Source organism: Mytilus edulis, chromosome 9 (assembly GCF_963676685.1).
Source record: "Mytilus edulis chromosome 9, xbMytEdul2.2, whole genome shotgun sequence".
NCBI classification, from domain to species: domain Eukaryota; kingdom Metazoa; phylum Mollusca; class Bivalvia; order Mytilida; family Mytilidae; genus Mytilus; species Mytilus edulis.
The window spans coordinates 8,910,216-8,934,488 of NC_092352.1; the positions used below are offsets into that span (position 1 = coordinate 8,910,216).

A 24,273-nucleotide genomic window follows, 5' to 3' on the forward strand; every position below is an offset into this window, starting at 1 on the left:
TGATGTGAAATACATACAGCTTGCATTGATATAATAAGATGTTCGTATTTTTTTTCAAACTGAATATGATTTCCTGAACTGATAACGCTTGCGATAAATGTTTAAACTGCAGATTTTCTGTAAATGACACATATAATTACAGCTTATACATTATTTCAGACCTTTCGTTTTGTAGTATAAATTCTTTGATCAATTATTGCATTCAGGTAGCTAGGAAGATAATTAACCAAAGGCTACAACTAACATCCATTCTTGATTTGAAGTGTGTCGCATTTGACCATGAATATGTTCGTTGTAACGGTATCGATCACTTTTATTCTGATTATGGCATCCTCAAATGATATTTCATGCTAAATGTATTCTTTACGTGAGTAACATGACGTGTACCATCAACAAAAGATTTTGGAGAATCAACAATCACCCCTGGATTTTAGAGATGGTTCATTTTATTCAATCTTTAGTTTTCTCTGTAGTATTAGTTTGTCATTTCTTAGCTATATATAATTGATTTTTATTTCATATCTCGTGATTATATCAAAAAAAGAATACATTATGACGCACTGAAAAATTATGTATAATTTTAATGTTTGTTATGTTGCATTTTTGTTCGTCATTACTTATGATCTTTAAGAAGCGATGTCTTTCCTCCACTGTTCATTCGTTATATATCAACGCAGCTTAGAACATGTATTGTCTTAATATGATGAATGTCTATATAAGCATGAATTATTAGTACCTTCATATTAACATATCCTCTGTCTGACAAATGATATCCATCAAGAATGTCCAAAATGTCTTTACATTCTTTACTGCAGTGAATTTTTAGAGCTAGAATAAACATTATATCATCATTTAAAAGAAAATATATCAGTTTTAGTACGGAATGAATTCGGTAGTTACGACATATATACGTTTGTTGATGACACTTTTTGCTGTGTGATGTGTTTTGGACTATTGTTGGTATGTTCGTAATGTATTCATCTGGTCATAGTGTTGTACCGATTTCTGTAACTAATAGACTTTGATTTTCACGTGTAATGTCCACCGTTATTAGCTTAAGTTTCGAGTGACTTTTTCAAAGCATTGTCATTTTTTAAATTGAAAATGGACCAATACATGTAGTTTGCTTAAAAAAATCCAACGTAAAACAAAACTAAACTAGTACTTATTCGTTGATCAAATAGACAAAAATGTCAAACATGTAATTATGTGGTCTGTTTTATTTATTTAAGGATATCAGCAAATTGCCCTACTTATATTTGTTCTTGTGAACAAGTTTTTTGTAACATCTTAATTGTTTACAGAAGTACAATGCTCAACCTTGAATGATTAAAAAACATAAGGCATTATTTCCCCAAAGTGACCATTATTATGCCTATATTTTATATATTATTTACTAATCAGATAATAAAGGAATTAAAAATGTTGTTTTCATCAAAAGAAGGATAACTGTAATGTTTAACACTACCACGCTATTGGATAAAGATAAAGTGATATCGTATCATATCATGATTATGGCTGATCACTATTATAAAAGAATGTACTATGTTATAGCCTTTTGAATAAGAAGTATTGTATCACATCATAGTTATTACTAATCATTGTAAAGAAAAGATGATTTAGGGTAAACAACAAAGCGACAGCTACTCAATTGACACCACAAAGGTATCTCAGGGTCGGAATACGGTCTTCGACATAATAAGTTATCATTAATATATGTTTATTTCTTAGTCCTCTGAACCAAGACAATTAGTTTATTTTCTTATGAAACCAATGTTGAATCCTCTATTTAACACATAACACAACAGTTGAAGTTTAGACTTACGAATTCCAGTGGTTTCCATTCTTGATGCTGTATTTATAGTATCACCAAACAAAGTATATCGCGGCATTTTCAAGCCCACAACTCCAGCTACACAGGGTCCTATAAATATAGTATATAATATGAAAGATAAGGGGATGTGGTGTAATTGCCGATGAGCTATATATTCATTAAAGATATACGGACAAAGATGTGAACAATATTATATTTTAACTGTTAACAAATTTTTTGAATTTTTGAAATACTAACTAGGCTTTATTACCTCAGGAATAGATTACCTTAGCTGTATTTGTCAAATATTTGAGGAATTACGGTACTCAGTGCTCTTTAACTCCGTACTTTATTTGGCTGTTTCATCTTTTTTGGATTCGAGTGTCACTGTTTATTTTTTTGTAGACGAAACGCGCGTCTGGCGTGAACACAAAATTTAATCCTGGTATCTGGTATCTGGTATGGCCTCCTGCAAATTGTAAACCCCCAAAGCAATCATAAATCAAAGGCCCGGGATAAAAAAAAAAGAGTTGAAAAATGCAAGAGAAAAAACAACGACCCGACTTATACTACAACAATTAAAACAATACACGTATGATAAAAATCAGAAGTTAACGAAAACCAATTGACTTCGGACTTTTGTCTCTGGACTGGCAGAACAAGAATGATTCTGAATGCATGTTATGTTTAATATGTGTATGATTAGTAAATTCTAAATTCCGCTTGCCAACAAACACATTAAAGAACACTTAGGCGAGAAGGTGTGCAAATACTGGTTATTTTGTTTAGATTAGAAAAAAACCAACAACAACAATGAGTAATGTTCGACAAAAACACATGTGTTAATTCGAATTTTGGATCATGAAACTGCATCAAATAGATCCATCGCTTCAAAGTAGTCCCCATGTAATTATTCCTTCACATGTAAAGTTCAAGGTTATTTACAAAATCTAAACTATTGCAGTTTTAAGATTTAAAAAAGTCTCATGTTATCTATGATGTAGGTGAGAAATTAACGTATGTGAAGATGGATCGATTGTAAATTCAATTTTCCTTACAGAAATTCTATTGAGATAGCATCAAGTTGAAAGTTCGATCTCTAATTAATGTTTACCAGAAACCTTCTCTAATTTGTAGGTTGACCGTTATGGAATAACCGTTTCACAAATGATATCGGATATGTTCCTTACGTCGTAACTACAATCCCTTTACCTTTCATGGATGTGACCTACCGAATTAGACTATTTGCCGGATTTGTTATCACATAAGAAATACGACGGATGCAATATTTGGAGCAGGATCTGTTTACCCTTCCGGAGCACCTGAGATCACCCCTAGTTTTTGGTGGGGTTCGTGTTGCTTATTTTTTAGTTTTCTATGTTGTGTCATGTATACTATTGTTTGTCTGTTTGTCTTTTTCGTTTTTAGCCATGGCGTTGTCAGTTTGTTTTCGATTTATGAGTTTGACTGTCCCTTTGGTATCTTTCGTCCATCCTTTTTTGTACCTTATTGATATCAAATTATGATAAAATATGAAGAGGTATATGAAGATAATACCGTTTTTCCTTTACCTGAGTGTATTCCAATGCGAAGTTTGAGTGTGTCGTCTGGTCTATGTTTAATTCTAAAAGATTTGATGGCTGATAGAAGATGGAGCGACATTGAGGCTATTTCACCCGCATGGTTGTTGCCGTTACGAATTGGTAGTCCACTGACTACCATATATGCGTCACCTATTGTCTCTACTTTGTATACGTCATAATGACCAATGATGGAATCAAAACACGTGTATAAATCATTCAACATATCTATTACCTGTAATATAAGATACATTTTATATTAATGTGTAATATTGAAGGACATAAATTAATATTATAGACTTTAAAATATAAATAGATAAAACAGTCGACTGTTTCAAATGTTTAAAGTTTCAGTATCAAAAACTATTTTTAAATTTAATTTTTTGAGCTTCAATTTATTCGTCGCCTTTATAAGGTTAACACAACGAGTGTCTCATTTGAAGCAGGATCTGTTAACCAGTTCGAAGCATCTACTATTGCCGCCTGTGTTTGGTGAAGTTCGTTTTTGGTAAGTCCCTAATTTTTTTTTGTGAACTGTTTCGTATATTTGTCGTTTTCGAATTTTGCATAGGCATTGCTAATTTGTTTTCAACTTATGACTTTGAATATCTTTCAGTATCTTTCGTTTCTCCTTTCTTCGGAGTGCCATATTTGTGTTTACTTTTACTTTCCATTATTTGGAATTCTATGTGCCTTAAACACTTTGACACATTTAATTGTGTTTTTTTTCCCACAAACTATGATGTAAAAAGTTCTACAAACTTGAAAAGAGGACACTAGCACTATGAATTGGTGAATGTACTTGAGGCAAATAAAAAAGACAATATAAAAATTAAATATAAGGTGCTAATGGTTAAAGCTTATTTCTTCATGTGTAAATGCTGGTTATAAAAAAGATACAATATCAACACTTTATCAATTACCTGCATAGGAGTACTCTCAGCAGATAATGATGTAAACCCTACAATATCACTAAAGTAAACTGAAGCACATTCGTAATGTTCAGGTTCTACCATTTCACCGTTCCTAAGCTGGTTAGCAACAGATCTGTAACATAAAGAACACTTATAAATACAATTACATCAGATTTAATGCTTTCTGATTCTATAGTTAATATAGATTGCGTATCATTAACGTGAACGAATTCAAATTTCAAAAGCAAATGTTTTTTTACGTAGTATATATATCTAAAATGTTCCTTATTAGGAAATTTGAAGACTATAATCTGGAGAGTTCCGACATATTTACACCATTTATAGAATCAAACAGTTTAAAAATATGTTGTTTAAAATCCTCCCGGATCACATGAGGTCCCTCGGCTGTTTGGTGAAGTCTGTGTTGATCTTATGTTTGAAATTACTAAGCAGACTTCTTCCCTATAGACAGTAAATATTTAATATTGTTTTGCACAAAAATAAGAAATTCATCTGCTTCAAGTTAATCTTGATACAATATAATCTTTGTCGCTTTTTAATTTCTATTTGTATCGTAAGCTTCCTGTCGCCATCCATATTTCATTCATTAAACCAATCTTATGATCCAATGTATATAAAAGTAGTTCAAGTAATGCAATACCGATAAATTACAGTTTAAAATCTGTTGATATGTATATTTCTAAACAATTTGTGTATCTCTCTACTGTATCACAAATACTAACCGTGGTAACATACGAAACAACAAATTCTCTGTCATTTTCTTTTCTTCTGACAACTGTTGTGTCCGTTGAGCTACGACTTCTTCAAGGTTGTTTGCATATTTTTCCATGATTGCCAGCATATTGTCAAATATATTTGCTTTTCTATAGGAAAATAAAACATGGTGGTAATTGAAGAGTTTTATTCCCTTTAAGTTAACATTAACTAAATCGAATTGTACTAGAAATAAAGATATAAATTCGTTATGGGTTTTTGTTGGCCTTGAGTCTTAGAAATTACCAATGTAGGATAGTCTTGAAAATAGCATTAGAGTGGTGATCGAATCTCCGACATTATAGTCGAATTACATACATATCATTGATTAAACTTCTATTGTGATTCATTGAAAATGGAGCGGACGTCAGTACCTAATGTACAATTACGCTATTTAGTGTGTACGAAACTGTTTTGCACAAAAACAATCATTTTATATTCAAAAACCTAATAAGGTAAACAAATCAGAATGTAATTGTACGAAGAGGACAATCACCACTTTATGTTGAAGAATTAAATACAGTTTTATAATCATTTAAAAAGACAACAACGCAGCATTTAATCTTGAATCACTGCACAAAAAATAATCTCCAAAGATAATTGGAGAGCTAAAATGATTCAAAATTCGAAAAAAATTCGAGTCGCACCAGTTGCATCAATTCTAGTGTTCTTAAGAAATTATTTCCATATCAAATATTGAAAAGAACGATTTACTATCAGAGAAATAAATGATTTATGATATATTTTGTTCAGTTTTTTTGTGGCATATATTTTCAACAAAACTCGGAATATTTACTTTATTATATTTGACCAAATACACACGTTATACATTTCGTAAAAATGATGAAAATATTTTTTTAATTTGGTAACTAAAGAACCTTAGTGAGCGCGCTCACATACCAACGTCCCCACATTGTCACTGGAGAAATAATTAACTGTAAAAAAATTATAGAAGAAAAAAAATGAATCATAATTTCCTGTCGTTATGCACATCTACATAGTATATCCTTATTATCTACAAAGGTTGATAAAATTCTGTTGTGTGGTTTCAGTGAAGTTGCGACGACAAACTGCTGCAGTAGTATATTGAAGCAAATAAGTTCAAAGGGGCGTTACTCATAGAAAAAAAATTGAATAGTAAATTACTGTTGATATGCACAAAACCATTGTCCTTATTATCTACAAAGGTTTCATGAACTTCTGGTGTGTGGTTTGAGAGAAAAGTTGCAATGACAGGACTGAGGGACCGACGGACAGACAGACGGACGGGTCAAAAACAGTATACCCTCCGCAACTTCGTTGCTTGGAATATTATAAAAAAAAATGACGGTAGAAACTACTGTTCCTTTGATATGCTTAGAAAAATTAGCATTCTAGATGTGCTCAGGAAAAATTAGTTCCAATTTTGCATAGTTGTTGAGAGAATGTCTTCTTCGCTGGACCAGCCCCAGGCAATAAAGAGATGTAAAAACAACCCTTCTAGGGTAAGGCCTACTACACATGTTGACCTAGAGGCGGTTAGAGGAAAACTGAATAAATTACCTTTACTAAAAACACAACTTGTAGAAAGTAATATCTATTGTTTGGATTACCTTGGAAATAAATGACATTGATAAAGTACTTACAATCCTTGGTGCATTGGCTTAAGTCTGTATTTGATAAATTTAAAATCAGGTCTTTGTTCGGGATCTTCATTCCAACAGTCATGTATACAAGTAGAAATGTATTCCTCACACATAAGTAAATTAGTGTTTGGTCTGTATGGTGGATCTTCTCCCATTTTAACTCTGTGTATAATTTCTAAAACATCAAAGCAAGTGGTATATAAATAAAGAGGTTTTGATTTTTTACGATCGAATTCCATGGAAAATTACGGACTTTAAAATATAGTTGTGTTCGTGCAATATACTAAATAATATTCATAAATATATTTGCGAAGAAATCTGTAAGTTGGTGAAATTATGTTTACTTATCAAATAAAAATAAGTGAAGAATTAAATTCAAATTGAGCAGATTCTCAATAATTTGTTATACTGTAGACGTGAAATTTTATTTTACCTTTCATATATTTCTATTCAAAACTCTAGCGTACTAAATTATAATCCTGGTACTTTTGATAACTATTATAGAATCGGGCGATATCGATCTGTAGTGTGTTATTTGTTACTATTATATTTGATAACAATTCAACTGTGAAGGGATTGCATATTTTAGATTAAGGTATTTTTCATCATTCAGCATAGAAACTACAGTACCTTTTGGGGCAAAGTCTGTTCGTCCCCACGGTCCGAGTCGTCCATGAATTTCATACATAATGATGGCAAATGAATAAATATCTCCTTTTGGGGTTCCATAACTACTATTATACTTGTTCCGTAATAATTCTGGTGCCGTCCAAAGAAGTCCTGTGAATACAAAAGGAATATCATTTACTTTTGCTTCTATCTAATAATAATAAGTCTGTTTCAGTGTGTATCGTTTTTAATAGCAGAATATTCATGATTCTTATAGAAACCTTTTTATCTATGTTTCTGTCTATCTGGAGCGCAAATATTTTGTATTGCAATATGAAAACATAACAAAAATTAACAAAAGATATTACTATAAACAGTTAAATTTAAGTGACACAATAAGATACAATTGATAGACTGTTTAGCAATTTATTTGATTATGCACGTTTAATGCTGTTTATTTTGCTAACCTATATTTTTTTTATAATCTTAACAACGATTCACTTAAAAAAAAAAAATTAAATGGGGTATTATAATATGGTCTGCTTTCCTCCCTATTGACTGTAAACTAATGCAAAACAGACGTGTCTGACACGCTTTGCAGAATAAAGGAATACACATTCTTTTCTAATTTGATTGGGAACGTTGAATCCGATGGTCAATGTTCTGACAACACCTCGATATCTGCATGTTAAAAATAGTCTACCTGTGTTTTGTTACACCCACATTTTCCAGCGGCAGTCGAAGTTTACACTCTTTCAACCCGATTTATCGATTCTGTAGAACCACTCTTACGGTTCATTTTAAATTTGGAGTAGGTTCAGTAAGACCCCTTGTTGGCCCCAAAATATAGCAGTTTTACAAAATTGTTAAAATGTAAACCTTTAGTTATTTATTGGACAGTAGAATGCTTCTGCTACATACATATGGGCTGTTTTTGACAATACAATGCACATATATCCGGTACTAGCACCATTAAGTCATGCTAAATTACTGAAATCCTCATAATTCTAGCATTTTAGTTAAATTTTAGACGGTTTTCGTGTAAAACGAAAGTTGCCCCATTCGTGTTCATCCTTAATATTGAAATGTAAGTTGTATTTTATGATAATACATAACATATATAAAGGTTGAGGATGAACACTGATGCGGCCACTTTCATTTTTACCAAAAACCATCTGAAAAGTGACATTTTTCGTCATATTAGGTAGATTTTTCATATTTGAGCTTGAATCGGATCGTTTTTAATGACTAAATCTGTTAAAATCTTTCCCATAAACTAATTAATTCAAATAAAATAGACTCTTAAGTGTTTAAAAAGTGGTCAAAATCTTTCGTCAGATGAACCTGAAATTTGAGGCCAAAATCGGTCCTTACCGGACCTACTCCTTTGCTATTGGGCGTGAACAAAGATAAACCAATCAGTCGATCAAAATTATTTGTATGTGTTATTACTTAAACAGCTATTTTTTTGTAAAGTGTAGCGAAATTGTTTACCTTCACAATTACTGAAACTATCACTCTTGTGCTGTGTAGTATTGCCAATGAGTTGTTGTAAACCAAAGTCGGATACTTGAAGAACCCATCTACTGTCTACTAAACAGTTGGCAGACTTCAAATTTCCATGATACTGCAGCTCACTTTCATGTATAAATATCATACCCTGTAACATTGGAAAGTATGAATTATTATTTATTATCAATATATATGTACATGTACTGACCGGGTGGTTCATTTGTTTATTTACCAAATCTTCATAAATTCATATATAGTATGACTGATACTAAGCAATTTATAAGTGAGCTTTCATGTCAAAACAAAATAGATGTGTGTTATTAAAAAGGTAAAGCATCTGCGGGTTGATTTAACAGATGATTTTAAATAAAATATGTTTGAAATTTGAAAAAAAAAAGGTCAAGCATAATGTCGATTTAGATCCACAAATGAGCCACAGCCTAAAAATACTATACAATTACTGTCTTTTGATGAGGTAAATATGCGGTTTTATTGACTTTTGAAAAAATGATATTCACTGAGGCCGACGGCCGAAGTGAATATCAGTTTTTCAAAAGTCAATTAAACCCCATATTTACCGAAACAAAAGACAGTAATTGTTTTATTCCATAGTCCGAGAGAAGAAAATGTATCTAATGACAAACATATACCAATTTTTTTTTTACATGAAACATTTTACCATAACGTTGCATGTAAAAGCGCGTGACGTTTAGCGCGGTGAATAACACTTTCACAGGTGAATATGCTTTTTTATTCAAAATCCAATTCATATAGAAAAGCCTACTAAAATAATACCAATATGGAATAAATGTTTATATTCACTGGCATTTCTAGTATTCATGGTATTGTATATTAAAAAAATACGATTTTCGTAAAGGTTCGATTTTTTTACATAGGTATTTCAAAATCATCATACAAACAAATTTTAAAGATTACAAATATAAAAGAAATAAGTGTATATTGGCTAAGACAATGGGTGATATAACGCTTCCTTTAATCATGTCTATTCGACTGAAAGATGTCCTCTGAATTAATATTGTCCTTTTGTAAGGAAACTGAAATTGAATATTGCCACAATAAATTAGTTGTATTTTAAAAATACTTAATTACAACAATGATGACAACCAAAAGAAATGTCAAAGAATTATTTAAACAGTAATGAACCAATATTAAATCATCCTGACTGAATGTCAGTTAATGAGTTTGTCTTCATTTGTCAAAGGAAGTGATTGAACTTCATATTGATCTAACTGAATTACTTATTGGTACAGGAAAAGCATGTCAACATCTAACAAATCATTTCACTTGAATCAAGAGGTAAATTAATACTTTTAAATAATGTGATATTAACAATAAGATTTAATAGGTTATAAAGATAACTATATTTTATTTGACATTATGAAGATTTATGTTTGTTTTAGAAAAATACAAGATATATTTTGTGTGCACTCAAATTGCTCTTGAGCATAATTTCATCTTATTTCTTACCTTGATTAGATCTGCAACAAGTGACGCAATAAACATGTCATCCAGATTTAAGTCAGCATTTTGCAAAATATCCTAAAATATAAATCATCAATGCTAATATTGTTTGGAAAAATTATATGGTGGTCTTAACTAAAATGTATCAGTTAGATTATCGTACCATGCCATGCACAATATTGTTTATAAGACGTGAGTTAAAACACTAAAGATTTTAATCATGATTGTGTTTCTATATTTTTATTAAAGCTACTGCGTACAATCTTCTATTAATTACAGTCATTGTAATTAGAATGTTTCGTGATTTAATATCAGTAGGAAAAGTACTTTGAGTTTCCAAATATAAAAATATGGTTTGTAATTGTTTTTCTTGTACTTCAATTAATTGTATATTCCTGCATGTGCCTTTTCAACCAAGTAACAGAAAAAAAAACAGTGTAATGATTGAGTTTTCAAAAATCTTGTTTATTCTTTCATTATGTAAATGTTCCTGTATAAATTAAGGAACTTCGTTAGTGATTGTCTTATGTAATATCTCGATGTTTTTGTGTCATTATGGATATTTGATGTTAACGACATATCAACTCAAATATTTGTATGATGTGTTTCAGATATGAATGAAAAAAAGGGGGGGGGGGGTAAAGCTTTTAATGTTATATGGACGACTGTCTTGATCTGATGCTCGTATATCAATTTTTTTTATATGGGAAAATGCTAATAAACGCAGTGATGCGAATAACTTTCGCAACGAATACCTAAATAACAACAGAGCTGATAGAATAACAATAAAGATGTACGTAGTTATGTTAAAGTATTGAATTAATGAGATAACGAAACTTACAAAGAGACTTCCTCTAGCACAATATTGTGTAATAACGAAAAGGTGTGGAGTTTCCACACACGCACCAATAAATCTATTGACATTGTCATTGTTTAATTCCTTCCTCAGTTGTAACTGTTTCTTCAGTGTTCTGTTGATATCTACATTCTTCTTAAAGATCTGTTTGATAGACACCACTGTCCCCTTGTAAGATCCAATTAGTACCTTCTTCTCATACGACACACTGTTCTTTTTAGTAGGTTTAGTTACGCCAAGCAATGTTGTTCTCTCAGGTTCCTCAGGGCCAATCAAATACTTCAGTGATGATAAAGATCTCCTCTAAATTATTGGAAAGTTATATATTACTTCATATGTCATGATGCTTTGCCTTTTAGTGTATTAGTATAGTGAATAATGAAAGATCTACCTAAAAGGTTACAAATATTCTATTTGTCATGACTTTAGAAGATATTGGTTATTGAATAAAAGTCACTTCTACAGTGAAAATAAAACCAGAATCAGATGAACGATCACTAGATAAAAGTTTTTAAAATATATTTGAATATAAAGAGGTGTAGGGTTATTCTTGAAAAATTAGCATAAACAAAATATAAAAAAGAATATCAACTTCAAACGTTTATAGTTTTTTTCTAATCTCGAAACCAATAAAAAGTAAAGAGTGTTCCGTTGATCTTTTGTCGAAAGTAATATTTGATAACCTTTGTAAACATATTTCCAAGAAAAGAAAAAGACTAAACATTTACATAAGACTTAATGTATTTTAACATCATTATCATAACTCTTTGGAAATAAAAAAGAAACAAGATTAACGAACAAAATCAGAGAGAAATTTACTTAAATAGATTTTTTGAAAACGCATTCATAATTGTTCTGAACAAGTTTTAATCTGATTATTTTGTTCATTCAAAAGATAGTGAAATAGGTAACTTTGTTTTAAAAAAATCTAATTCAAAATGTATTCATTTTCAGATGAATCTTATTGGTTTTGAAACAAAATATTTGCAACAACTAACATATCAAAATAAGATATTTTATCTACCCAGAAAAAAAAGTTTGAGAGAATATACACAACAACATGTCGAAAAGAAAAGAATTATTCTTGAAAAAACAGTCGACAAATAAAATATTAAAACAGACAGATGTTGTAACATACAATCCTTGAGTTTAAATATCTGTCCTGGAAAGGTACGCAGTTGCTGTTGCTCACTAAAAGCTGCAGTGCGATGATAATAAGGCTAACAGAGGATAGGAGGATAATAATGCGACTTCTACTTTGAACATAATCGTTATCATATGTTGCGCATATTATGTTACAACGTCAACCAAATCATAATGGACACATTTAAAGTCGTGTTACAACGATACGAATTTATAAGATCATCTAAAGACCCAATTTAATTTAAATTTTATTTATTACACTATTAATTGTTACTTTATGATATGGTACAAAAATCAACCAATAAATCAATAAGTTTTGGCCCCAGATGACTTTTAAAATGTGTGTATCATTGACAAAGCTCCAAATTATCTCCCTTTGGTGAAAAAATGCAGCTTGTTTTGCATAAAAATTGAAGTAACTTTTTTAACTCATCGGTAACCTATATTTTTATGAACAATGAACTCTACTTAAACTAAAAAATTGTAAAATTTAAGCGATTTCTGTAATTTAGTTCTTTATTTATTTCGATTTTACCTTTTTTTCTCCTATTAGTCCAACAGAGAAAGAGTACCTTAACAAAAATGCATGCTTGTTTCAAAGGCAGATTGTGAACTTAAATGAACGATGACCCCCATATTTTTATTGAATTAAGTATTGGATAAAGTTTATTTATAAAAAGAATAGGAAATCCTATATTTAAAAAAAAATTATTTAGACCTGCGAGCCCCCTTACATCCAAAAGATTGAACTTTTTACTCTTGGAGGAAGCTACCTGTTTATTTATGTGCATTTATAACCTTAACATCCGTGTTTACATTATCACCTGTTACAAATAACTTTGTTTAATCTTACAAAAGTAAAAGTATTTTGTATTCTTTTAGAAAAACCCAGTTTTATATATCTGAAACATAAGCATAGTGATGATAATGTTTCGAGAATAGATTCATGTTTATTTATACAAACATCTGCCTTCATGTAACTTTCATCAGACATATTACCACTTCTTCTATCAATTTAGATAAAAACAATATTTTTTTCAATTATTATCACAACACAAACAATTGTTACGTGGGTTTTACCTTAACTAAGTACAATTGATAGTTATAAATGGTCTTCAATCAACCTATTTGTATCAAATAGTGGACCAACAGCGACACGATGAGATATTAATGATGGATGTTCATATAGATGATGACATACATTGTATTTGTCGGAAACTTTTTCATCATAAGAAAATGAAATATAGCACGTTACTAAACACTTATTACTAAACTGAAGCGCAATTTGTTATAACACAATTATGTTTTGTTTGACAAAGTATAAAATATAAAACCGGACGCAATTAGATGATAACTCGCACGGGATGTTAATAGTGCACAATTATTTTAATGTTTTTTTTTAAATCTTTTTTTAAATATTATCAGTCTTTTCGAGAGATAAAACATAGATATCGGATTAAGAGCAGTTGTTTTGTTCTGATTCTGATTCTGATAAATACTTACTTACTTCTTTAAAGTTAAACTAAGTGAAGCATAATACAAAATTGCTTCATTTGCATTCACTTTATACTGTATTCTACAATTATTGATACATACATATAATTGTTATTATTATATTTATGTATCAATAATTGTAGACTAGAGTATAAAGTGATCGAAAGAACGTACAAACAAAGAATCGTGGTACCTTTGTCATTTTGGCAGTCACTAATCCACGGTTAATGCTGCTAGAAACTTAGAAATTAACATACGCTATTGGGTAATAGACAGATATCTAATGATCTATATATATCAAATCAAATTGACCCAGTTCAAAATGAAGTATAAAAAAAGACGATATGATAAGGCTTTCTTTCAGGTTGATACGTGTAAACTCTATTTTCTTATTTATATATAATTAGATCTGAAATCAATACCAGATTATTTCAAAATAAGACAAAGAAACATAGGTTGATAACAAAAAAAATATGTTTCAACAAATGATTCATGTCATTTCGAATCGTAATACAGATTTCAATCACGTCTTAAAGATATATTTCTTTTAAAGGGCAGATGTGAACAACTGTAAATGAAAGTTTTATTCATCCAGACACAAGAGACAACACTTCACTTGCAGTACTATTTTGACACCTGCAAAAAATTATGAACTGTCAGCGTAACATTTGTCAAAATAAATGAATAAATTCCATTTAGATATCGAAAAATGAGCCGCAGAATTTATCATTGGATGGAAATATTGAAGAACAAATAAGTTTTTTTTAAAACTTTAACGTAATAAAAATTAATATTTAAGGGTATACTTTATTTTACACAGAAACTGAATGATGTTTTGCCGGCAGATCAGAAGCACTTGGTTAAACTAATTCAGATTTGTCGAAGACCGTATGTTGGGTTTTTTTTGGTATCGTCTAATTGCTGTATCTATAAATCCTACCCTTCATATACGTAATTCACACTTCTTATTACCATATTATACTTATTGAAAGAATTGAAGAAACACAATCATTATACGAAACATGAAAAGTATGACAAAATTTCATCAAAATTACCAATAACATTGAAAAACAAATAAATGGATTTGAGATAAGATTTGCTTAACTAGATATATGTCTATGGAGCAAGCATTTATTTATAATAAGTTATTTTGTGGTTACTATAAAATGTTTGCATGGAGCTGCGTTGATGGGAAAAACCTTTAATGCTGTTCTTGCGAAGCAGAAATAAAAGGTTTAGGAAAGAAGCATGCAATTCACAACAAGCTATTGCTAAACTATTCTCCGTTTACATTTTTTTGGAATTAGGAACAGATAGATATGCATGCTCAGGATTATCACCTTGCAGTTTCTGTGTTTTTGAACGCCATTGAAAGGCTCAAAATGTTTCGTATTCAAAGCTGGAAAGAACGACCTTGAAGTTCTATGATTTTCCTAAAACAGGATTAAATAGTATAAAAACGATGAATGATATAAACATACATATAACAAAAATGTGCAGAATATAAGAGAAATAGAACAAAAGCAGTTTCTTGCTACAAACAAATAAATAAACTAAAAGAAAATGAATTCACAAACATTCAGATATTATTAATTTTCAAGTGATGTATTTGCAAATGTACTACAGTGTTTCACATGTTCAACTAAAACATACTACTCATTTAAAAGATTGTTTTGTTTGAGTTATTTTATTGTAGAAAACATGCACTATTTCACAAGTACCCTGTATGTAAATTTTATTATCAGGCTTGTAAAAGGTCCGATGATTATTTGTCTTACTTTTAGTGGTCTTGTATGGGGTAGTACTTCTTCTACGGAGTCGACCAGCATCAGATCTTTGTATTCTATTTTCCATAGAAGTTTTGCAAGCTTTTGTTCATACAAATAATGTCTGAAATAAAACAAAAACATTTTTTGACGTTTCTTAAGTCAGTAAAATGGAGTTTCTGTTAATCTAAGCAAAACACACAGCTTTATCTAGGTAATGTTGATCTCTGTATCAATCTTCACAAGGAACCTCACGTGTTTTAAACATTTAATAATACTTATGTCGATATTTTAACTTTATAAATTCTCCAACATTGAGTAAATATGACATCATATATGCTTATATTTTCCGTTTTGTGTTTTTTTATATTATATATTGTTTTTGGTTTGAATTGTTTCCTATTTGAACATGCCAGGATATTATTGTATAGCTTTCCATAAGAGAAGTACGATGTAGTGGTACGATATGGGATTTTCTCTTTAGTTGATATATTGTAGCAATTATATCATATCTCCATAGTGAATAAGTGGTAGGTGACTGTTGTGGTCATTTTATATAATTTTTTATGATATCCATATTTTTTTCATTAGTAAATCATTAAAATACATGCATGACATACTTTTTAATGTTTATATGATAAAAGGATATTGGGGAAACAACCGAAATAAACAACCGAAGTCTGGAGCTGGCATGTCAGTTAACTGCTAGTAGTCTGTTGTTATTTATGTATTATTGTCATTTTGTTTATTTTCTTTGGTTACATCTTCTGACATCAGACTCGGATTTCTCTTGAACTGAATTTTAATGTGCGTATTGTTATGCGTTTACTTTACTACATTGGTTAGAGGTATAGGGGGAGGGTTGAGATCTCACAAACGTGTTTAACCCCGCCGCATTTTTGCGCCTGTCCCAAGTCAGGAGCCTCTGGCCTTTGTTAGTCTTGTATTATTTTAATTTTAGTTTCTTGTGTACAATTTGGAAATTAGTATGGCGTTCATTATCACTGGACTAGTATATATTTGTTTAGGGGCCAGCTGAAGGACGCCTTCGGGTACGGGAATTTCTCGCTACATTGAAGACCTGTTGGTGACCCTCTGCTGTTGTTTTTTATTTGGTCGGGTTGTTGTCTCTTTGACACATTCCCCATTTCCATTCTCAATTTTATTGCATAAAATGAACGTAATGATGTCGCTCTCATATATGATTCAATAGATCGTGATCTGGGACAATAAATCCGTTTTCCATTCAGATTTGGAATGGGTTATTATTTCTTTTTAATACGTATACAGTATAACATCAGAAGGTCTAACGGGAATTTATGATTTCAAGCCTAAAACCTTAACCTGTTCACATAAAATGTTGCTAATAAGATAACGTAAAAACCCTAACGTTAAATGAAACCACGACATTTGAAATAATAAAAAAAATGAATGCTACACTCTATATTGAATACGGAAAATTTCTTATAATGCATCGAGAATGATACAAAAATTCTCTTCTTGATGCGCTTTAGATTTTGAAAATTATAACGCAATACTTAACTTCCAATAAGAATATTTAGATTGAAATGCCTGGTAACTATATATAATTTCATTTACATTTGAATTGATCTTTTAGCTATAAAGGCTTGTTTATCACTGATTGTAAGGATGGATCATACTTGTACTTCTTTCTTTAAACGTACGTTCATTTCAATTCAGAGTATTGATAGGAGCTATTTATTCACTTGCATATTTGATATTTGATATTTGATAATTTATGCTATATAATATAATTTAATCACAAAGGGATAACTGGTTGAAGACAACAACGAAAAAGAAACACTATAGTATTTAAAAATAAATATAATCCACAAGTTTTGGTAAGTCCATTTGTAGGAACTTATTTTAAAAAAAGTTGCCGGAGGATATCAAAGGAATTCTCAAATGTCAGATTTTTGAGAAAACCATACAAGACCATGCATGTAAAGCGCATATAAAGTTAAAGAACTATCTCATAAAAAGCTATTTACATACATAAATCATTTAATAAATGAAGTCATTTGCGTTGTTATATAATATGATAATTCAACCTATTATCTTTTGCATTATCGTTTCCTTGAAACTAATTGCAATTTTATGTGATTTGAATTTGTTATTTTCTACTAATTTCAAAGGAAGAATATCTATACATTTCTAAACGCGTATATGTAATGGTTAATCGGGAATATCAACAGGACTACATCGAATACCAGGAACACAATCGGCCTAAATCGATATAGATTGTTGTTTTGATTGGCTTTTTTTTTTATCTTTTAGCCATTATCTAAATAAAATTACCTTAACACAAAACCTCCAGCAACTAGCATGGCTGCTACAACTACACTGCATATAGTTGCAATTCTCCAATCTACAATGTTATAAATAAGAATCACACACGTTACTTTGGGTGAACACTTTGTATGTAATACAAATAGCATACAAAATATTTGCAAATTGTATAACAAACAACACATGCATAATACGAATGAATCATGATAATTGTAATTTTCAAAATTAAAATCTTTAAAGTCAATTAATGTGTTGTTCATGAATGGTACATAATTTTAATTTTCTGATTTTTAAGCTAAATTCGCATGATTGTACCTTTATCCATTACATTTAATTTTAAAAGTGTAAATACCACATCTGGCACCTAGCAAAAGGATGGGTTCTAATCACCTCTCCACGGTTCTAGCAATATTTGCATTCAAGTTACTCTCCAAATATATCATGTTTACCTATTTGATGAAGACACTTTTCACCGTCAAATCCACAGTCTGGTTGATCCTTTGGTGTGTATCCTAACAGCCACTCTACTTTGCGTTCTTCAATAAATGACTGTAATAAATTAGGAATACAAAATATTACGGTGTACAAATTTGTGTTTTGAGAAATTTTTATTCAACCTTACTAAAGGATTGCTAACATTATAATACAATGTATATCACCCCAACAATTACCACTTTTTATTATCGCGGTTTTTGACTTGCGTTAAACGTTTGTAACATTTTTTGCTAGTGTACCGATCCTTGTTCAAAGTTATTGTTGCTGTTTTTCTCAGCAGGCTAAAAATGTTTTACCAGCAAAACGGAAAGAGACTTCATAATTTCAGATAAGCACTATCTAAATGTGTTCGTTACGACTGTTCAGACGACTGTCATAGTTATTTATGCAAATGACAGGCATATTTTGAATCATAGTGAAATTATGTAGATTTGGTTAATTTTTTTTCAACTTTATTAAAAAGATTGAGATTAAAACATATTTAAATCTGATGATGTTAAAAGTTGGAATGTTTATATGTTTTAACCGCCGTTTGATGTGATCAACCAACCTTTTTCATTTGTCAAACAGTCTGATCCAATTCGCTACGTTTTATTGTAAAGGGTAAGCAGTTTTATTTATCTACTTTACAGTTTAAAAGGCGTACGATATGTATAAAATAAAATTGAGAACGGAAATGGGGAATATGCCAAAGAGACAACAACCCGACCACAGAAAAAAAACCAATACATGTATGAATAAAGATTATCTATACCTACTGGTATTTTGTGACCGGTGGCGTTCATTTGATAGACTCCAACGGGTCTTAATGATAATTTACCATCAGTCTCTGTTAGTCTAAGAAGAGAATAATTGCCCTCTGAATCTCCGTAGGAATCAATGTAAAAGTCATATCCTTGTATACCTGTAAAATATTAGCATATAAGTACAAGTTTATTACAAGTATTATAGCATTTAATCGGAAAAATCGAACTTGGTAAAGTCAGCACTGGTATATAACAATACTGTGTTCTTGTGTTGTGCTGTTACATAAATATCCAATGTCAGGGGAGGATTGAGCGCTATCGTTTTCGCCAACAAATTATGCAGTTTTACCGTGTTTTTTTTTTTAATTATCGAAATCCGTTTTATTCAAATACCGTATTGCAAACAAAGACCAACATAATCTGTGAAGGGATCAGATACAACGCGCGATGGCCGACAAGTGTACTATTTTTGCTGTTAGCCTTTTGAATATCATTTAAAAAATATCATAACTTTTTCGTTTAATTCGGCCACCTCTAATGAATCTTATGTAGATAAAATACGCGTCTGATTTACGAAGTTATAAATTTCGCATCTTCGACAGGTTTATTACAATTGCTTAAAATAAGATATCAGCCAACAGTTTTATTTGTATAGGAGTGGATCAAATAAATGACTAAAAACTATAAGATTCAAAATGGTGTGTATAATTTGGCAAATCATTTTATTCAATATTCACAAAGAAACGATGGTATGTCTCTTAATGTTCCTGCATGTTAACTCTTTGGGTTATTATTTTTTATCAATAAAATTGATGTTTGACATGACAAATGACTTTATGCACATATAACACCTTAATTGAAGAAAATGTTGTTTATGCATATCGTCACAGCAGATAGTTTCACCTTTTCCATAATAAAACGTTTAATGCACATTATTTATTGTTTCTGATAACAAAAAACAATATTTAACAATTATCTTTCTTAAAAGGATTGGGTCTTCTTTCGTATTCTTATATGGATTTTAAATGATTTGTGTTATGTATACTTGTCTCATTCCACATTTTATCTCTCCCATTGACTATTGTAGTTTTTGTCAGATTGGAAGTCTAGATTCATGTAAAATAATAAAACCAAACATGTGATATCACACTGAAATATTCCAAAAACAAATTCTATCAAGATACCAATATCATGATTTTACGCCAAACACTATTTGTCTTATCAGTAAAAGAGGGACGAAAGATACCAAAGGGACAGTAAAACTCATAAATCTAAAACAAACTGACAACGCCATGGCTAAAAATGAAAAAGACAAACAGAAAAACAATAGTTCACATGACACAACATAGAAAACTAAAGAATAAACAACACGAACCCCACCAAAAACTAGGTGTGATCTCAGGTGCTCCGGAAGGGTAAGCAGATCCTGCTCCACATGTGGCACCCGTCGTGTTGCTTATGTGATTACAAATCCGGTAAATAGTCTAGTAACATTCGAACTCAAATTAAAAGTATATTCACATGTTAACTACTGCATGTTTATCAATGTTTACGAGAAAAAGAAAAGTTTTAGTTCTTACAGTTCTTCACAATTTACTGTCGTAGGTCTGCAAAAAACAAATTGTAAAGACGTTGTAAACTTATTGATGTACTGTTATGTAGAAAAATATATAGAATGGTGATTTTTCAAACTGTAACATATTACCCTTATTTCATTGGGTGCAATAGAATATTTTTATAATCCTAAAAAAGTAATGTTTGTTCACATGTAAGGATTATATTTTTTTCTTACTTCTGTAGGTTCGGTCTCTCATCACCCCAACTACTGCACTACCGTTCGAGATCGATCCATTAAGTCTGAGGACCTCTTCTATAGCATCTATATATATCCTAACTGCGTCATAAAGATAGGCAGCAAATATTGGTACCTGTTGCTGTGAAATTAAAGAATCAGGAATCAATGATTAGTTTTAAACGGGTCTATTTCTATTAGGACATATACTTTTTTATACCAAGTATAATTTCAATGTAAACAAATTAAATATAATATACTGAATAGTTTAAGTTTATTAAACAATCCTTAATTTTCTGTTTCAACTGTATAAATATATTACAAAAAACGATATAAATAATTCCTTAATTGATAAAATACCATACACGGTTTGTGACCTAAATGAACTCATCATAGATACCAGGACCAAATAAAGCGATGGTTAACTGCATTACAAAAGTCATTCGATCCTAGCTATAACTTAATTAAAGTCTCACTTTTTCTGTCCCGAGAAAGGATCTTCACTAGGGGTGCAATGTCTTCCTATATTAATTTTTTTTATTGGGAAAGGGAATGGTTTAGAAAAAAGGACGAAAGATACCAAAGTGATAGAGCATGATGTATTGCATAGAGACCTATCAAAAAGTAAAAGAACAAAAGTATCGAAATCCAAGGAAAATTCAAAACGGAAAGTCTCTTATCAAAAGGAAAAATCCAAAGCTTAAACACATCAACCGTATGAAAAACACCTGTCATATTTCTGACTTGGTACAGGTATTTTTTTGTGAATAAAATCTGGTTTATAGCTAGCTTAGTAAACCTCTCACTTGTTTGACAGTCGCATACAATTTAATTATATTGATAACAATGTGTAAACAAATAAAACAGATCTAGACATAGTAGTTAAAAATGTAAAAAAAAATAACTGTACCGCAATGCCAAAATCTTAGTCACAATAAAAACAAAAAGGTATATTGACAAAGCATATACGCAAAACTGAAAGACAAGAATACAAAAATTTACCATAGCACAATAACACAATGACGGGATATAATGTGTAAGTGATCTTACCGAAAATTAACTAAACAGTAAAATGATTACTATATTTTAACATTAACATATAAATTTAAATTTTTGTCTCTTGATTGCTGTCTTTAAAATATCTTGCATCCCATCTCATTTTATTTACTATCCATAATCAGAGCATTATTATGCAGTATTTAAAAATAAACAAAATAATATTTGTTACACAGATATAAAGGCCGAATGCGCACCACGTTTAATGAAAAGTAACTTTATAAAATTGTTGCGTTCGATATTCAATGTTCACGTTTGGCAGTGATTTCTAAATGAAATTTTACTAGTCCTTAGCTTGAAAATAAAGTAAAGAAGGCACTGTTGACAATCTCTCTATACAGTATATAAATAACAAATAGCTGAGAGGGTGATAGAGCAGATTGGTACATCGAGAAAACATTGTCAACCGCGGCGAAGCCAAGATTGAAAATGCTTTTTCGAGGAGTACTTAAGCATTGTATTTAATTACTTGATGTATATTCAATTCACTGTCCTTTAAATTATCGATTTTTCGATTGTCTGGACAAGAGGGTAACATTAAAAAAATTGTCACCCTCTCAGCCTTGTGATAGAGTAAACTTACACCCTCGAATTAGCAAATCAAAATGTGGCATTTTAACGTGAAGTATAACAATGTAAAGTGTTACCTCGGTATTAAGAATTGCTGGAAATACAGGTAGATTAATTGGACTTTTCGTGTTTCGCTTTCTAACATCATCAAGGAACTTTCCCCACTCAGGACTGGTGGCAGCTCTTGGTGCCAGTAACATCAATGGGTGAAATGCCTTTATGTGTCGTTCTTTAAGTTCTGTTTCATACGGTTCTGTAAGTGATTTAAAGTTAAACATATTTAAAAAAAAAAAGCATCGTGTAATAGCTTTGTGTTAGTTTTTACGTTGTTTTTGATAAATAGATGTACTATTTCAACAAGACCCTCAATTGTTTATAAATACTAGAGACCCTTTGTTGATTCTTTTGATGTACTATCTCATTGACGTGTAAAAGTGAACCCGGTTATTCTTTAACGTCATGCTGCTTAACTTGTTTTTTTTTTTTTTTAGGTATATACAACATTCTAAGATGTTGCTCCTCGTTTAGTCTTCATTCTCCTTTTGAAACTTATGATAGGGTTAAACATGCATGTGCATGACCGTTTAACATGTACACTTTGCTGGTTTGATGTTTAGACGAGTTGTATAAAAAGAATGTACACAGCCATGTATCACAATCACTGTTGGTGTTCCAATGGATAAATCTGTTGTAGAATTGTCACTGGTTGACCAAGGGCGTCGGTAGATTAAAAGAATGTGCAAGCAAGTCCCGCCGAGTGGAGCGAGGAGAAAACATTTTTGGACCCTTTTATGCTGAAAATAATTTTTTTTCTCGGTTTTCGGTCATTAGATAATAAAAAGAGTGGCTAAATAACAAAGGACTTTTTAGACAATTCATGAATGCAAAACTGTTCAGAAATCTTCTGAATAGGGTAGTTCATGGTAAATTGAAGACATAAACAAGACATTATTGTGAGACAGAATTTACTCAAAATTTCTCCAAAATCTACTCTTCGGATTTAGCAAAAACGAAATTTTCCGTTTCTTTGTCAATTTTCACACTGAAACCCGATGAATATGCATTAATGCTTTGGGATGTTAACCTGTCGTTGTTCATCATGGTTAATCGTATTTATGTTTTCAACCGACGTAGTACATTAAACGATCTCTCCTAGGTACATGAAGCACTTGTTACCGGCATTGTCAACATAATACTCAAAATAGTATCTATATATATATATAAAAGGATACAACACTGGGTTTATCATATCGAGTGTCTCACAACACTAAGTTGACATCTGATTGCGAGGTGTTATACACCAGCGTGTTCGCCATCAAGCGACCTCCCATCCGATTTAATTCGTGTGATTGAAATTATATGTCATGTTAGTCTCGTATATCTGAAACATTGTTGTGATTTGTTCGTTTGTTATATTTCTACAACACGAGGAAGCAGATAATGCGCAAAGAAACAATTTCCTGATGATATCAGATGCGACTCCAGTTCCATTATCATGTAGCTATATATATATAGTCTATGAACGCAAAATATTATGAGACTTTCCAATATTGCCTCGGCGTGTTTGCAGGATGATTGGCTCTGGTAGTCTGTCGACCACATCGTATTGGCATATTTTCAACGATATCGTAACTACTAAGGTTTAGAAAAAATGTAATGCCGACTGCTACATCTAATTCAAAGCAGATTCATTGCCTCGTTCAGCTCGTAACAACTCAATAACAGTTCTACATTCT

At 30.9% G+C, this 24,273-nt stretch overlaps 1 protein-coding gene across 2 annotated transcripts in view; it reads right to left on the reverse strand.

The window, feature by feature from the left end:
* Positions 1-24,273, reverse strand: part of LOC139487593 (guanylate cyclase 32E-like) — an 80,323-nt gene that overhangs the window by 2,007 nt on the left and 54,043 nt on the right. Inside the window, exons 5-21 of one of the 2 annotated variants that reach the window (XM_071272489.1) lie at positions 22,615-22,790; positions 20,912-21,053; positions 19,132-19,277; positions 18,328-18,427; positions 17,888-17,957; positions 15,581-15,692; positions 15,143-15,235; positions 11,151-11,468; positions 10,316-10,387; positions 8,810-8,975; positions 7,337-7,486; positions 6,707-6,881; positions 5,051-5,191; positions 4,317-4,440; positions 3,385-3,628; positions 1,826-1,924; positions 737-828 (exon numbers count right to left, since the gene is read on the reverse strand). In XM_071272489.1, coding sequence (XP_071128590.1) covers positions 737-828; positions 1,826-1,924; positions 3,385-3,628; positions 4,317-4,440; positions 5,051-5,191; positions 6,707-6,881; positions 7,337-7,486; positions 8,810-8,975; positions 10,316-10,387; positions 11,151-11,468; positions 15,143-15,235; positions 15,581-15,692; positions 17,888-17,957; positions 18,328-18,427; positions 19,132-19,277; positions 20,912-21,053; positions 22,615-22,790 — 2,420 coding nt within the window. The remainder of the gene's footprint in view (positions 1-736; positions 829-1,825; positions 1,925-3,384; positions 3,629-4,316; positions 4,441-5,050; positions 5,192-6,706; positions 6,882-7,336; positions 7,487-8,809; positions 8,976-10,315; positions 10,388-11,150; positions 11,469-15,142; positions 15,236-15,580; positions 15,693-17,887; positions 17,958-18,327; positions 18,428-19,131; positions 19,278-20,911; positions 21,054-22,614; positions 22,791-24,273) is intronic. The other variant, XM_071272490.1, reaches the window with a different exon arrangement.